We start from the raw sequence: 14,141 nt of genomic DNA, 5'->3' as shown, positions 1-14,141 counted from the left end.
TTGTAAACAATTCGGTAAATAATCGTGCAAATGGCAAACAACTTAATTTAAACATATTTTATTGAGTAATCAAATGGATTAGGCAACAGGCAAAGCCTATATAAATCCTCTCCAAAATACAAAGTGGCAAACAACTTCACGCACTGATAGAATATTTATTTTTGTTTTATAATTACCTAGCTAGAATTTTTTAAAACCTCAACTTCGTCTTCCACTAGTAATTTTTCTAAAAATTATTCGATACTGGCAAATATTCGTTACCGGTAAAACGACTGGACCAGTACTGAAACATCGTATAAAAACGTTATATATACATGTACTCTGTAACTAGTCGTCTTTTAATACATATACCTTTTTTTTGTTTGTTAAAAAATAAATTCAATTTTGTAAAAAGATAAGTATATCATTTCCTCTAGATTTTTTTTCATGTAAATACCTACAAAAGAGTTTTGCCAATTACAAACAGTACATGTAATGTAAAACACGGGCGCCATTTTGAAACAAATTGTCAGAGAGTTCCGAATGAAATCTGATGAACGTTTCACATGGTTCTCGCACGCTTTGGTCGAAACGATTTACACGCTTTGTCCGAAACTCTGCACGCTTTGTCCGAAACGCTAAACGGTTTACACGAAACGCTTCACGATTCACACGAAACGCTAAACGGTTAACACGAAACGTTTCTTGCACGTAAGTCGCACGCTTTTTTGGTATAGTAGTACGTTTCAGGGTCTGTAAATTTGTCAGCACGCAACAATTCTAAATTGTACATTGTTTTTAAAAATTTAGAAATATTTAAATAAAGAAATTATTTTAGAGAAAAGGTTACGTGTTTTGTAAACGGGTTCGGTTTAAAAAAAACACACAATTCCTGACATGACCCATGAGTACATACTGTTTACAACAATGCTTGCTACCCTCTGAAAATTTAACTCGCCATTAAATATCTCATTTTTTAAATAATGTTTGTTACGATTACATAAACTGTGTGCGACAAATAGTTTTCCTAAAACATTTTCTTATTTTCTTTTTCAATACACGTTTTATATGCAGGCTTTCAATCACAACACGTTTTTATAACAAAAGCAGAACTGAAAGTTTAGTAATTATAATCGTTTGACACCGCATCACATATATTTTCAACTCGCAGCAACAACGGAAGACCTACTCGTGGCTTTGCCACGAGCTCTGCTCTAGTTTACATTTGTAATTCATTTTCAAAGTATTATTTCCTAGCTCTGGGTTTCAAAGATGTTACGTCTACAAATTAACGATACATGCATGTAAGAGTAAAATCTTGAGGCTAATTAATTAATGTACCGGTGATCATAAATAGGGGTTGATTATTTAAATATATGTATAAGGGTAAATATGTCAAATATACCCGGCCTGGCACATCATACAATTGTATGTACAAGTCATTTGCAATTGCCACATGCAGTAAATACGTCACCGGTAATTGGTAATTTTGTTTGTTATAGAATTGATAGTTTAAAAATCATGTACATATTGGAACGGCGCCACGATCATGAAAACCGGGAAATTGCGGGAAATTGAACAAATACCCTAATAGTATCAATGCATTTAATAAAAGAAATGATTTCATTTTCTTTCTTACATTTTTATAGCTATAAATTAGATGAACGTATATCTACTCGGTTAAAATTTATTAACTAAGGAAGCCTAGCAACTATAGTGAACCTAACGGTTTCCATTTAGGTATAATATATTTTTGTTCACTGAAGACCAAGTTCCGTATTTCATTCTAAATACATGCATGCATGTAATTTATAAATTAGATATAATTGATTGTTGCAAACTGAATGGTTTGTCAAAATCTTTTCAAGTAAACAAATTCAATACAGTGATTCAATATCCACTGATATATAGGATATAAAAACGTTATACATATGTAAGTTGCCGTGGCGTAGAGGATGTGTGGTGATGCTAGTAAACTAAGGGTCCCGGGTTCAGTTCTCGCCGTGGCCGGTTTTTTTTTGTGTTTTTTTTTTCATTTTTCTTTCTAGAACAAAAACCGTTTTAATACCTTTTCTTTCATAAAGTTAATACATTTTGTTGGAAATTAAGCACAATATTGAATTAAATTTTTTTTAATGGCTTAAAGGTGGCTTAAAGGTAGCTTAAAGGTGGCTTAAAGGTGGCTTAAAGAAGTTTGGACATTAAGGACCTATAAGTTGTCCTTAAAGGTGGCTTAAAGGTGGCTTAAAGATAGTCTTTAAGCTGCCTTTAAGCCATCTTTACGCTTTCTTTAAGCCACCTTTAAGCAATACTTATAGCTTAAAGGTAGCTTAAAGGTGGCTTAAAGATCATCTTTAAGCTACCTTTAAACACCTTTAAGCTATCTTTAAGGAGGACTTAAAGATGGTCATTCATCCTGTGTATATACAGCGATTTATTTACAAGTTCGGTGTTTATAACTTCAAAATCATTTCTTGGATACGGGGTAACCAATTTCTATTCATGTTTAGGGGGGGGGGGGGGGTCATTTTTTTATGGGGGTCATTTTTCTTCATGTTTAACATGAAGAAAAATAACCCCTGGGTCTTTTTTCTTTAGAAAAATCCAATTATTCTTCAGCTAGGGGGGGGGCATAATTCTACGTAGAAAAATATCCCCCGGTCATTATTCTACGGGGTCATTATTCTTCATTACACCGCATGTAGATTTTGACAAATGATGACAAGTATCAGAATTTATTTTATGTCTTTAATGTATATTTTGTCAATGATTTAATTAACAATGCTCCATATTCTGACCACTGATGCAAAAGTATTTCAGGGGACATGTTGAATAAAAGGTTACCTACTTCAGTTCTTGCATCCACTTGTTTGTTAACTTTACTCGTTGGATCTTGTATTAAAGACAATATCCGTAGTATTTGATGCATCTGCTACTTTACGTAATTTTTGACGCTGAACATCTAGGAGTTCAGGGTGTTTATTAATCAAGTAGTTAATTAAATTTTTATTTCCGTGTTCACAGGCAATCCCTAACACAGTGAGTCCATCGGTTGTAATAGCTTGTAAATTTATACCACTTTTGACTAATATTTGAATTAGCCTTTCTTCAGTGCCATCCTGGTCTTTTTCTACGGCTACATAATGAGCAGCTGTCCAATCTTTGAACTTGGTTTGATTGTTTATTATGCCTTTGTATGGATTTGTATTATCTTTTTCATCCCTGCAAATTTATTGACAAATATCTACACTGCTGTTTATGCAAGCTATATGCAAAACAGTTTTTTTATCAAACGTTAAAGCGCATAAACATCCTGGTAAGGATTTCTCAATTAATTTGTAAACCTTAAGATTTCCCCCCTTTGCTGCATAATGTAAGGCATTCCATTCTTCATCATCTACATCATGTAAAATTGAGCTGCATGTCTTTATAATTTCGTCACAAAGATCTTCATGTCCGTATTCGCAGCATATATGCAAAACGGATTTCTTTCGCCTTGTTTTTTTTAATATGAAATCCTTAAAAAGATTAAACAAATCTTTGTTACCAACCATGGCTGCAAAATGAGCAATATTCCAACCATGTGCATCTGTTTTTTGCAAGTGTTGAGTCCATCCCTTTTCATCAATGAGACGCTTACAAAACTCAGTGTGGTTATGTATGCATGCAATATCTAGAGCATTTAATCCGTTTTTTGTCACAGAATAGACGTCACCATACTTACTTTCTAGTAAATCAAAAATTTGTTCACTTCCACTCATAGCAGTGAAATGTATGGCGTTCCACCCTTGCTTTGATTTTTTCTTCAAAAGAAGATTTTCATAGTTGTCATCTGACAGTAGAAATGCACACATTTCATATCTTTTGTTTTTGCAGACGAGGTGCAATACTGTCTCACCACTGTACGTTGTATCTTCAACATTGATTAAATCTGTTATTTTCAATGATTTTGATGCATTAATTATTGCATTGAAAATATCTTTCGAGCCTCCCTCTGCTGCACAATGAAGTAAAGTGTGCCCATCTTTGTCACGAGATGTCAAGAGTCTTGAAAGTCTTTTATCATTTTTTAGCAAAATTTTCTTCTGCAGCAAATATTCAAAACCTGTGAAAGCACCATTCCGACAATGTCTTCTTAACAGCGATGATAAATAATAGTCTTCAAAAAATAGCTCACTCTCAAGCTGATCACGTGTTCTGCTGAAAATGTCTACAATTATAGAATTGAGTTTCAGTAAACAGGAGACTAACAGGCCTTCAAGGTCAACTGAGTACATACACCTAAGATTGACCTGTCAAAGGTGTCATTTTTGCATTTTAAGCTTCATTTTGGAGTCTTATTCTTAGTTTGAGACTATTCTGACTGTTTTCTGCTTTTATTATTTTTTGGTTGTAAACGTGAATTCATATACACAAGCAATTGTGCCTCACGTGAAATTCACATTAATTTGACGTTAAATACACGTGAAATTTTCACGTGAAATGCATGTGAAAAAAGCACTCATACGAATTTCACGTGAAACTTCACATAAACTTCACGTGAAATTCATGTGAAAGGGCACTCAGACGAATTTCACGTGAATGGAATTGAATTTTACGTTAAAATTATGTGAAAATCAAGTGAACTTTCACATGAATTTCCCGTGAAGTTATTTCACGCGGAATTTACATAAAAATTTTACGTGAATTTCACTCCACACGAATTTCACATGAATTGCGAATGAAACTTCACGTGGAATTCACGTGTAACTTTTTCCCGTGAGGCACAATTGGCTGTGTATTGGGGAGTGGCAGGGAGACCAAGAGTACGAGGAATCTCGGATTATTTATACACTACGTCAAGGGGAAAATTGCATTTTTTGGTAAGAGAGACACGCAGGACTACGATAGTAGGTTACCATGGTTTCTCAAGTGACCAAAAAAATACATGTTCACGATATGGGTATATTTGCCATTCCCCCCCCCCCCCCCCCTTGAAAAAATATAGACAGCTTATTTCATAATTTAAGAAGACGGCATCATTAACATGATAACAATGCCTTTAATTCACTATTTAACCATGTTTGCCCTACCAAAGGGTCTGAACCCATAGCCCAAGGGTCATAAATTGTACAATTGAGGTATATGGTTCCATGGACATCGTAACCATTCATTTAGTTCATTTCTCATTTTTTTTATAAAAACTTATATTATAAGAAATAACCAGATCTACCCTAAAACTTAATATGATATTTTAAGCCATTAACATATATTTAGTAAAGCAAAATTCCATATATCCTAGTTTTATAATTTCAACTTGTCCTTATATCTTTATACAAAGCTATTCTATTTAAGGAAATAAATATATCCTCAAAGTTTTCACGCCCATCCAGCTCTCTTTAAAAAAGATGAAAGTAGAGGAAAAGATTTCTAAGATCAAGTACCTTTTCACTATATAGCCATATATGCCCTCATCCTAGGGCCTGAGCCGCCGACTAAGGGGTTATGGATTTCACAATTTGTGTATAGGGCTTCTTGGAATTTATAACCAATCAAAGATTTTTCCCCAAATGTGTTGCAGAAGAAGATTTTAAAAAATTGCCGTTTTTTGCATATTTGGCTAAGCCCAAAAGGCCCTGAGGGGTGAAAAGATCCTAGATTAATTTGACAATTTAAAATACTCTTATCCTAAAGATGCTTCAACCAAAATTGGCCTTGTAGTTTTAAAGAAGAAGTGAAACATGTTGAAGTGTTAACAGACGCACGGCGACGTTCGAAGACGGATAGCCAAAAAAACAAAATGCAAATCGTATTATATTAGTATATAATTATTATATTTGCACAAATAAGGAAATTAAATTATCTGAGGTTATAGTATACCAACTTGAGGACTATCTAAATAATTTTACAGAAAGAGAAAGTACTGGTCAACCGATCGTGCACAAAATTTTAACTCTTTTATTTGATTTCATTTTCTTGTAAATACTACAGCTGTGTTTTTAGTATATTTTATTAACATTAACATTTTCCAGTGTATTTGTTTGTGATAACACGACGAAACAATTTTATAACGTGTACATCTTATCAATGACGTTTTCAATATTTAGTCGAACAGTTGCTCACTATTATATAACTACTAGTAATAAGGAATGATTTTTTGAATATCATGAGATTATCAATACGGACGGGCGTGATCAAATCTATCATAAAGCCAGAAGGGCTTTATTAGATTTGATCACTCCCGACCGCATTTCATCCAATACGTCCGGGTGCGATCAAACTTATCATAAAGCCCGAAGTGCTTTAGGATAAGATGATTAGATTTTACCACCCTCGACTTTATTTGATCATTTCATTATACTCATAGAATCATTACTTAGTACATCAATAGCAATTGCCAATATATGGTATGGTAAAAATTAGGTATTAGATTTTGACAAAATATTTTAAGCAATTATCAAATAGTTGGTGGAATGGGGCTTCAAATTCATCTACATAAAACTACAAGAATTTTTAAATTTACAAGGTCAAATTAATTAATTGATTTTCATTTTTGATTATCATAGTTACAAACTTAGCAATAGTAATAAATACAGGGTATTTACATATGCAATACAACTAACTTTATAATATCCGTATCATCCTAAAGGGCTGATACGTATTCTTTGGGGCTGATATAGACCTGCAGGTCTGAAATCGATCAGTAGGGCTAATACGGATCCGTATCGCACCCCTCCTATTTATACGTTACGAAAACACGTCTGACATGTTGTTACTTCTTCATTGTATTAAGGTATAAAAAACGTCTTGGATATGTTAGTACAAAGTATGTAATAAATGAAATAATACATACTATTTTCCATATTGCAACCTGTATCAGCCCTCGACCAACATCATCCTTTGGGCCTTCGGCTCTGTGGCTAATATTGCTGCCTTGGGCTGTTACAGGATGCAATATGGAAAACAGTATGTATTTCTCTATATTTAAGCAATGGCCAAAATGTACGTCTGACGCAGCCTTCAATTATACACGAATTAAATATAATTATCCTGATTACAACAAGAATCGCGAAATAATGTGTAGCTTATGACAAATGATCCCGACACTAAAAATATTATATTTACATTCAGTGCACATTTCCCCTAATGTTTAAATTGAAAATATGCGACGTTCAATTTCCTGTGAATACACTTAGCCTTTTTCAGGGCACATGAACATATTTATAAACATCATCGTGGTTTTTAAATTTTTATTTATTATTGTTAGATTAAACGAAACGTTCAAACGTACATAAGCAATTTGATATATACTTATGAAAAAAAATCGTTAAATCAAATCCATTTGTTAATAAAAAAAAAATGTTCTCAACAAAGTTTCTCGCACTGTATTTTTAGTTGATGAAGCAAACTAAATTACATATTGAGGACTTCGCGGCTATGTTAAGGCTGTCCGAAGCTAAATAAATATCGAAAAATGATACTATTTTAATTATCGAAAAATGCTTTAACCGAGTGAGTTTCTTTAAACTTTTATTACATAAGTTAACAGTGGCATCCAACACTATATTTGATATATTTTTGTGACGTCATATATTTTTCTTAAGCACGTGACGGGTGTATTCTAACACGGTAAATAATCTATAAAAATCGCATCGGCACAAGTGAATAATGACATTAAATCAAAAATATTTTTATGAGAAATCCTTCGATAGGTAATGTATTTTGCAGTTCTTGCTGGGGGTTCATATAAATATTTCCTTTATTTGAAATATTGTCAAAACATTTCGCACCGCCATCGAAATTAGGCACATTTTTACCTTTTAGGCTCGATTTACACAAAATCGGGTCAATCGGTAGGTTTCCCCCAGCAAGATTTACAGTGGTACTTATTTTCTCTCCCGATTTCACGTAAAATATACTTAGATTGATTTTATCTTTCACTTGTGCCAAGCCGTTTTTTATATGCACATACATATCACCATTCATTAGATTACACGTAGCAGGAGGAGTCTCAAACTATTAGTTTATGAATAGTTATTTACCTATTACGAAGCTTTAAAACTGTTGTTTTTTTTATACTCCATATCGGTGATATTGAATTTAGTGTCACTAGTATTTACAACAGTGTCTATGTAAAGGAATGAAGCGGTTTTATAATGCACAATGAATATCACTTATTACGTTACGATACATTCCCTAATAACGATCGAAAGGAATGCAGATCGTGACGTCAAAGTTAACTATGACGTCATATCTTATGAAGTACAGACAAGTGACTTTCTACATATCGCTGTGAAATTAATCGGGCAGCCTTAACATAGCCGCGTTGTTGCGGTATTATGTATAATTTCAGCCCCAAAATTAAAGTTTTAAAAAGAGATTAAAAGATAAGGTGAAAGATTATGAAATCATTTTGAAAGTAAGTGCGTAAAAGGTTATCACACAGTGACGTCATAATGTAGATATGACGTCATGAAGATTGTCTTATTTTGATAAATATATATTCTGTAACTAAATATGGGTGTTTTCTGATGGTTTTTCGACAAAGAAACATCGAACGCAGGCTTGCTCAAGTACCATTTTCTAGTATGATGTGTATACTTATATGAACAAAAACATGTTAAAATCACACTTAAGCAGAACTGCGCTCTATTCTTCTGAATGCAAAATGCAAAGAAACAAGAGGCCCGTGGGCCACATAGCTCACCTGAGCAACAATAGGCATGATAAAATCAGCTTCACGGAGTCATAATACAAAATATCTGGACAATGTGGTATAAGACATGTAGATCCTATACCAAAAAATCTGTTTTCTCTTGGATATTCTTATATTTATAATCAAGTCTCTTTTTAAATAGGATGATTTTATAGACATATCACATTCAGCATTGCAGTTCTCAAAAAGACCCTTATTAAAGGACAACTCGCATGTTTCTAAAGTATACGACATTTTACATTTTTTGGCTTCCTTGTGTATCTAATAATTACTCCTAATAGTTTGTTAACGGTATAAAAGCGGTAATTAGCCATAATATCAATTTAAATTATAGCCATGATCGTTTAAAAACTCGTTAATTAGATAGCGTGTCACGTGGTACAGTGACGTCACATGCGACCTTCTTCGAACAGCTGATTGTAAACAAATTGTAGGATTAGCATTATCTTATTTAAATTTTGACATTCATTCACCATGTAAGTTATTTTTTTTACATGCTGACTAAATTAAAAGAATCTTATTATTCAGTCGTACATGTTTGAGCCACCAGTACTGATAAAATACGATAATATAGCCGAAGAAGCGACGATGAAGTCGGCAATAACGATCAAATTTATCGACGTGTAAACATTGTAAACACAACTTTGTAAGGATTGTAGCTCAAATAAATCTGTTAAAGGTGTTTATTTATTAAAATCTACAACAGTCTTGGTTTTTGGCGTTCCTAATGACTCAGAATGTTCATTATTGTAAAACTGTGGTGCACAAGAAGTTTGTTTCTTCGGCAGTAACTGATCACAACTTTCTAAGGTTGTTTACTCTATATTACACTGGATTATAAAAGCAAGCAAGAACGTTTTCCTTAATTATTGTTTATTTCTGTAAGATCCCATCTCCGTATTTTTTTATCCATGTACGTATAAATGTATATCAACAAACTTTGTCTAATTCTCGCGTAAACAATCAATATCGACAACTCGATCCATGACTTCTCCCACAAAAAATAAAAATCATAGAAATCTAACCTCCCGTCCTAAAATTATGATTTCTGCAGAGGTGAGCTACATGTATGAATGAAGAAATCATGTATAACTAAAAACCGATGCATGCATGAACGTATAGTTTAACAATAAGAAAAAGAAAACAGCTAATGAAGCGAGGCGGTATCCAAAATGGCGTCCCCTCTCGTTATTTTTCTCCGATGAACTTGCGTTTTGTACACAGGCCCCTGTGCATAAACTTCTATTATTTTTTCTTTTTGAGAAATGAATAAGATTTATTTATGAAACTATAATTACAAAAATGTACCATATAATTAATAATATATGAATTGAATGTTTATTAATAAATCCTCTCGTCGACAGATAGACCCCTATTTGTCACAAGATTTCTGCATACTTTCGTAAGGGAAACTTAAACAAACAACAGTTCAAATCCCCATTTTCAGTGGCTAAATCACCCGCAGGAGGCACAGAACACCATCATGCCCCGTTATCGACAATTTAAGGTCAGACGACACGTTCCTCAATTTTAAATAACTTTTTCCAGGAATTTGTTAATGGTTTACTACTACTTTGACAAGCTTTCTTGCAAAAAATTAGGGTACCTTACCAGGCATTTCTGCAAAATACTAGAGTATGCAATTTCCTATATAATCTTCTTGAAAATACACTTGAATTGCTGATATAAAAATAAATACATCTACAGCAGAGAAATTCACTAAATTAGAACTATATCTCCGCCGGGGCGGGGCTTTGAACTCACGACCTCTAGAACCTATACGCTTCTGGCAGTGAGCGGCCACGGTTTTAACCACTCGACCATGTACACATATAACCAAATTCAAGTTAATTTTGATCATTTCTAAAGTAATTATAAAATTAATATTTTTTATTGGAACTCTTTATTACGAGGAGATACAAAAAAGATTCTCGAGGAACGTGTCGTCTGACCTTAATGGTGATAATTAGTTTAATTGTCGTTTAAATCTAATCCAATTACTTAGATGGCTAACAGCACCTTCTCGCTCGAGGTCGCATATGACGTCACACATCATGGCGGGTAGATCGAGAGAGAAAATATGCATATCGCGACATTTGAATTTCATCGCGTTCAAACTCACGAATTAGGCAAAATATTTTATGAAAACGTTAATAAACTTGATTTATAATGAGTATAGAATGATTTTATTTAAAAAATTCCGAAAATTGTAAAACATGCGATATGTCCTTTAATTGTTTATATAAAGAATATAAACTTACATTAAACTCTGAACCCCTTCTGAGGTCCAACAATCGTCCAGGGGCCAAAGTTTTAACAATTTTTAAGAATCAGTATATAAATCAGTATAGAATCAATATATAAAAATTCTTGCAAATTAGTAAAAGCATATATAATATCATTTCAGTTTTTGTGAATAATAAAAATGTTTTTCTTTGTAAAACTGAATCCCCAATATGGCCCAACACTACTTAAGATTGTGATTTTAACTAATTTGAATCTTTACTATCTGAAGTTGCTTTCACTAAAGTTACAGCTTTTCTAGGCAAATGTTTTTTTTAAAAAAAGATTTAAAGATATTTTTCTATATATTCCTATGTAAAATTTGTCCCCCCCTCTTGTGACCCATCCTACCCCCGGGAATCATGATTTGAATAAACTGGAAATCTCATTATCTGACAATGCTTCCAAATAAGTTTCAGCTTTCCTGCCCAAATGATTCTTGAAGAGAAAGAGAAGATTTTGAAGACTTACTATATATATTCCTATGTAAAAAGTCGGCTCTCCACAGTTGTCCCATCCTACCCCAAGGATCATGATTTTCACAACTTTGAATCTACACTACCTGAGGATGCCTCGACACAAGTTTCAGCTTTCCTGAGAAAATTGGTTTTGAGAAGATTTTTAAAGATTTACTCTATATATTCATAAGTAACAATGCAACCCCGCTGTGGCCTCACCATACCCTTTTGGTCATGATTTTCACAACTTTGAATCAACCTTACTTAATGATGCTTCCATATAAGTTTCAGCTTTCCTGGCCAAATGGCTTTTTAGAAGAAGATTTTTAAAGATTATCTCTTGTATTCTTACGGAAAAATTTGACCCACCTGCCCGTGCAGGAAGTGGTTAGGAGTCAACGGAACATCATCGTTACGGTTTGCCGAATGGTAAGTCAAGGGTCTTGAGTTGATCAAAGCTTCTGCTCCTGCAAATGATGTCATCAGCTTTTCATCTGTAACATCTGCTGAGCCGATCACTGCGTAGATAGCTCTCTTCGCTGTTTTGATCATGATTTCATGTACACCTCCGAAGTGAGGTGCAAGAGGCTGATTAAAGTGCCACTTGACTCCTAGGTTTGATGTATATTGTTGAATTTTTGTGTGGTCCAATAATCCAACTTGTTCCATAAGCTCGTTTTTGCCACCAACAAAATTCGTTCCATTGTCTGATATGACTTCTGTAGGTAGACCTCTTAGGCAAACCATCCGGTAAAATGCATTGAGGAACAAATCTGTATCAAGTCCGTAGGCAACTTCTAGATGCACTGTTCTTGTCATCACGCACGTGAAGAGACAAAGATATCTCTTATCTCGCCGTTTTCCGCGTCCCTGCTTCGTAATGAAAGATCCCCCATAATCAACCGCTGTTCGGGAAAATGCGTGTAATGGCTGCTTTGTACGAACTGATGGAAGGGGACCCATCAGTTGTTCTGCTGGTCTGGCTTTGTTGCGGCAACATTTATTGCATTGTGGTTCCCACTTCCGTATTTCCTCTCGTGCAGATATTATCCAAAATCGTGATAAGATCATAGATAGTGTGTGATTTGTTCCTGTCACATGCTTTCCTTTTTTGTGGTGATACTTAATAATAAGTGTAGTAACACGATTGTTTCTAGGGAGAATAACAGGGTATCGAACATCATAGAGTAAAAATTCTGCATATTTTAAACGTCCATCATACCGCAGGAGTCCGTCTTCATCAATTACAGGGTTCAGACTTTTTGATTTGGCCATTGTGAATCATCCAAGGTAAGAAAGTGCGGTTCACTCCACCAGACGCTGTCTTTCTGTAACTATGAAACCGTCACTCCTCTGGATATCATATCAGCAGGGTTGATTTCTGTTGGCACATGATGCCACTGCTTTGGATTTGAGGCCGACTGTATTTCCACTATACGATTTGCTACAAATGGTTTAAAACTTCTACTGTTTTGCCTTGAACCAGCACAGCACACTCATGCTGTCCGTCCTAAATGTGCACTGGTCACCGTGCATCTCCAGAGCACTTGTCACTGATAGCGTTAGCCTTAATCCAAATACTGCACCCATCAATTCCAATGTAGGTATTTTGACTGCGGTAAGTGGAGCTACTTTGGATTTTGCCGTCACGAATCTGACTGATACACTTCCATTGTCATAGATACACCTCTGGTAAACTACAGCTCCATACGCGTCCTGGGAAGCATCAACAAAGGTATGAAGGTAAGTCGATATAATCTCACCATTAGATAGACGCAGACATCTCGGTACTTCAATAAGTGATAGCTCTGTTAATTTTTTTAAAATCATTTCTCAGCTTTCGATATAAGGTCTTCGGTCAACACATCATCCCAGTGAAGACCTGCGGTCCACATTTCTTGCAACAGAACTTAAGCTGTTATTGTGTCAGTCCTAGAAACCCCGAAGGGTCAAACAACATTGCGATTTTCCGTAAATAGCTCCGCTTTGTGTAAGCAAAATCATCCTCTGGTGGACTTGCTTTGAATGTGAAGATGTCATCTTTGGCCTTCCATAGCACACTAAGGGTTTTTACGGATGGTAAGCTGTTGTAATGCAGGTCAACTTCGGGAACAACATCTTCTGGTGGGATATGCTGCAGTACCCCCACTGAGTTTGATAGCCACTTCCTGGCATACATGCCGGCCTTTTCCCACAATGCTGATAGCTGCCTGTAGAATTTTACTCCATCGTCATCGGTAGATACTGAATCCATACTATCGTCCATGTAGGGATTTAAAACAGTCTACTGCCATGGGGTAAGTTTCTCTGTTAGTGCATGGGTCTGTGCTACAAACTGTGCTTGAAATGGCGACGAATTTATTCCATATACAACACTGCTAAATTCGTACACATCTGGTTTAACGTCACGCCAGAGAAATTGCTGATAAGGCATGTGATGATATCTTCCTGTGGAACCTTAATCCTTAAGCACATTTCTGCAATGTCACATACTATTGCCAAACTGTTTCTTCTAAATCTAATTTACACATCAAATAGTTCATTTTGAAGTTTTGATCCGCAGTGAATCATGTCATTTAATGAGACACCACAATGCTTTGCTGATGCGTCGAAGACAAAATGTGTCTTTGTTGTGCTCTTATCTGGTCGGATGACAGGAAAACGTCGAAGAAACCATTTCCCGGACTTCTCTTCATCCTGGTTAATCTTGCATATGTATCCTTTCT

At 34.8% G+C, this 14,141-nt stretch overlaps 1 protein-coding gene across 1 annotated transcript; it reads right to left on the bottom strand.

Annotated features, from left to right (window-relative positions):
* Positions 1 to 6,834: 6,834 nt before the first annotated feature.
* On the bottom strand, positions 6,835 to 12,234 carry LOC128160695 (uncharacterized). Its single transcript, XM_052824055.1, has 2 exons — positions 11,785 to 12,234; positions 6,835 to 6,897 (listed from the first exon to the last, which is right to left on the bottom strand). Exons 1-2 carry the CDS (start codon positions 12,232 to 12,234, stop codon positions 6,835 to 6,837), a joined length of 513 nt encoding a protein of 170 aa, XP_052680015.1.
* Between the last annotated feature and the right edge of the window lie 1,907 nt (positions 12,235 to 14,141).

Source organism: Crassostrea angulata, chromosome 8 (assembly GCF_025612915.1).
Source record: "Crassostrea angulata isolate pt1a10 chromosome 8, ASM2561291v2, whole genome shotgun sequence".
NCBI lineage: Eukaryota > Metazoa > Mollusca > Bivalvia > Ostreida > Ostreidae > Magallana > Magallana angulata.
Note: the sequence above shows the minus strand (reverse complement) of the source record. Positions and strands in the feature narration are given on the sequence as shown.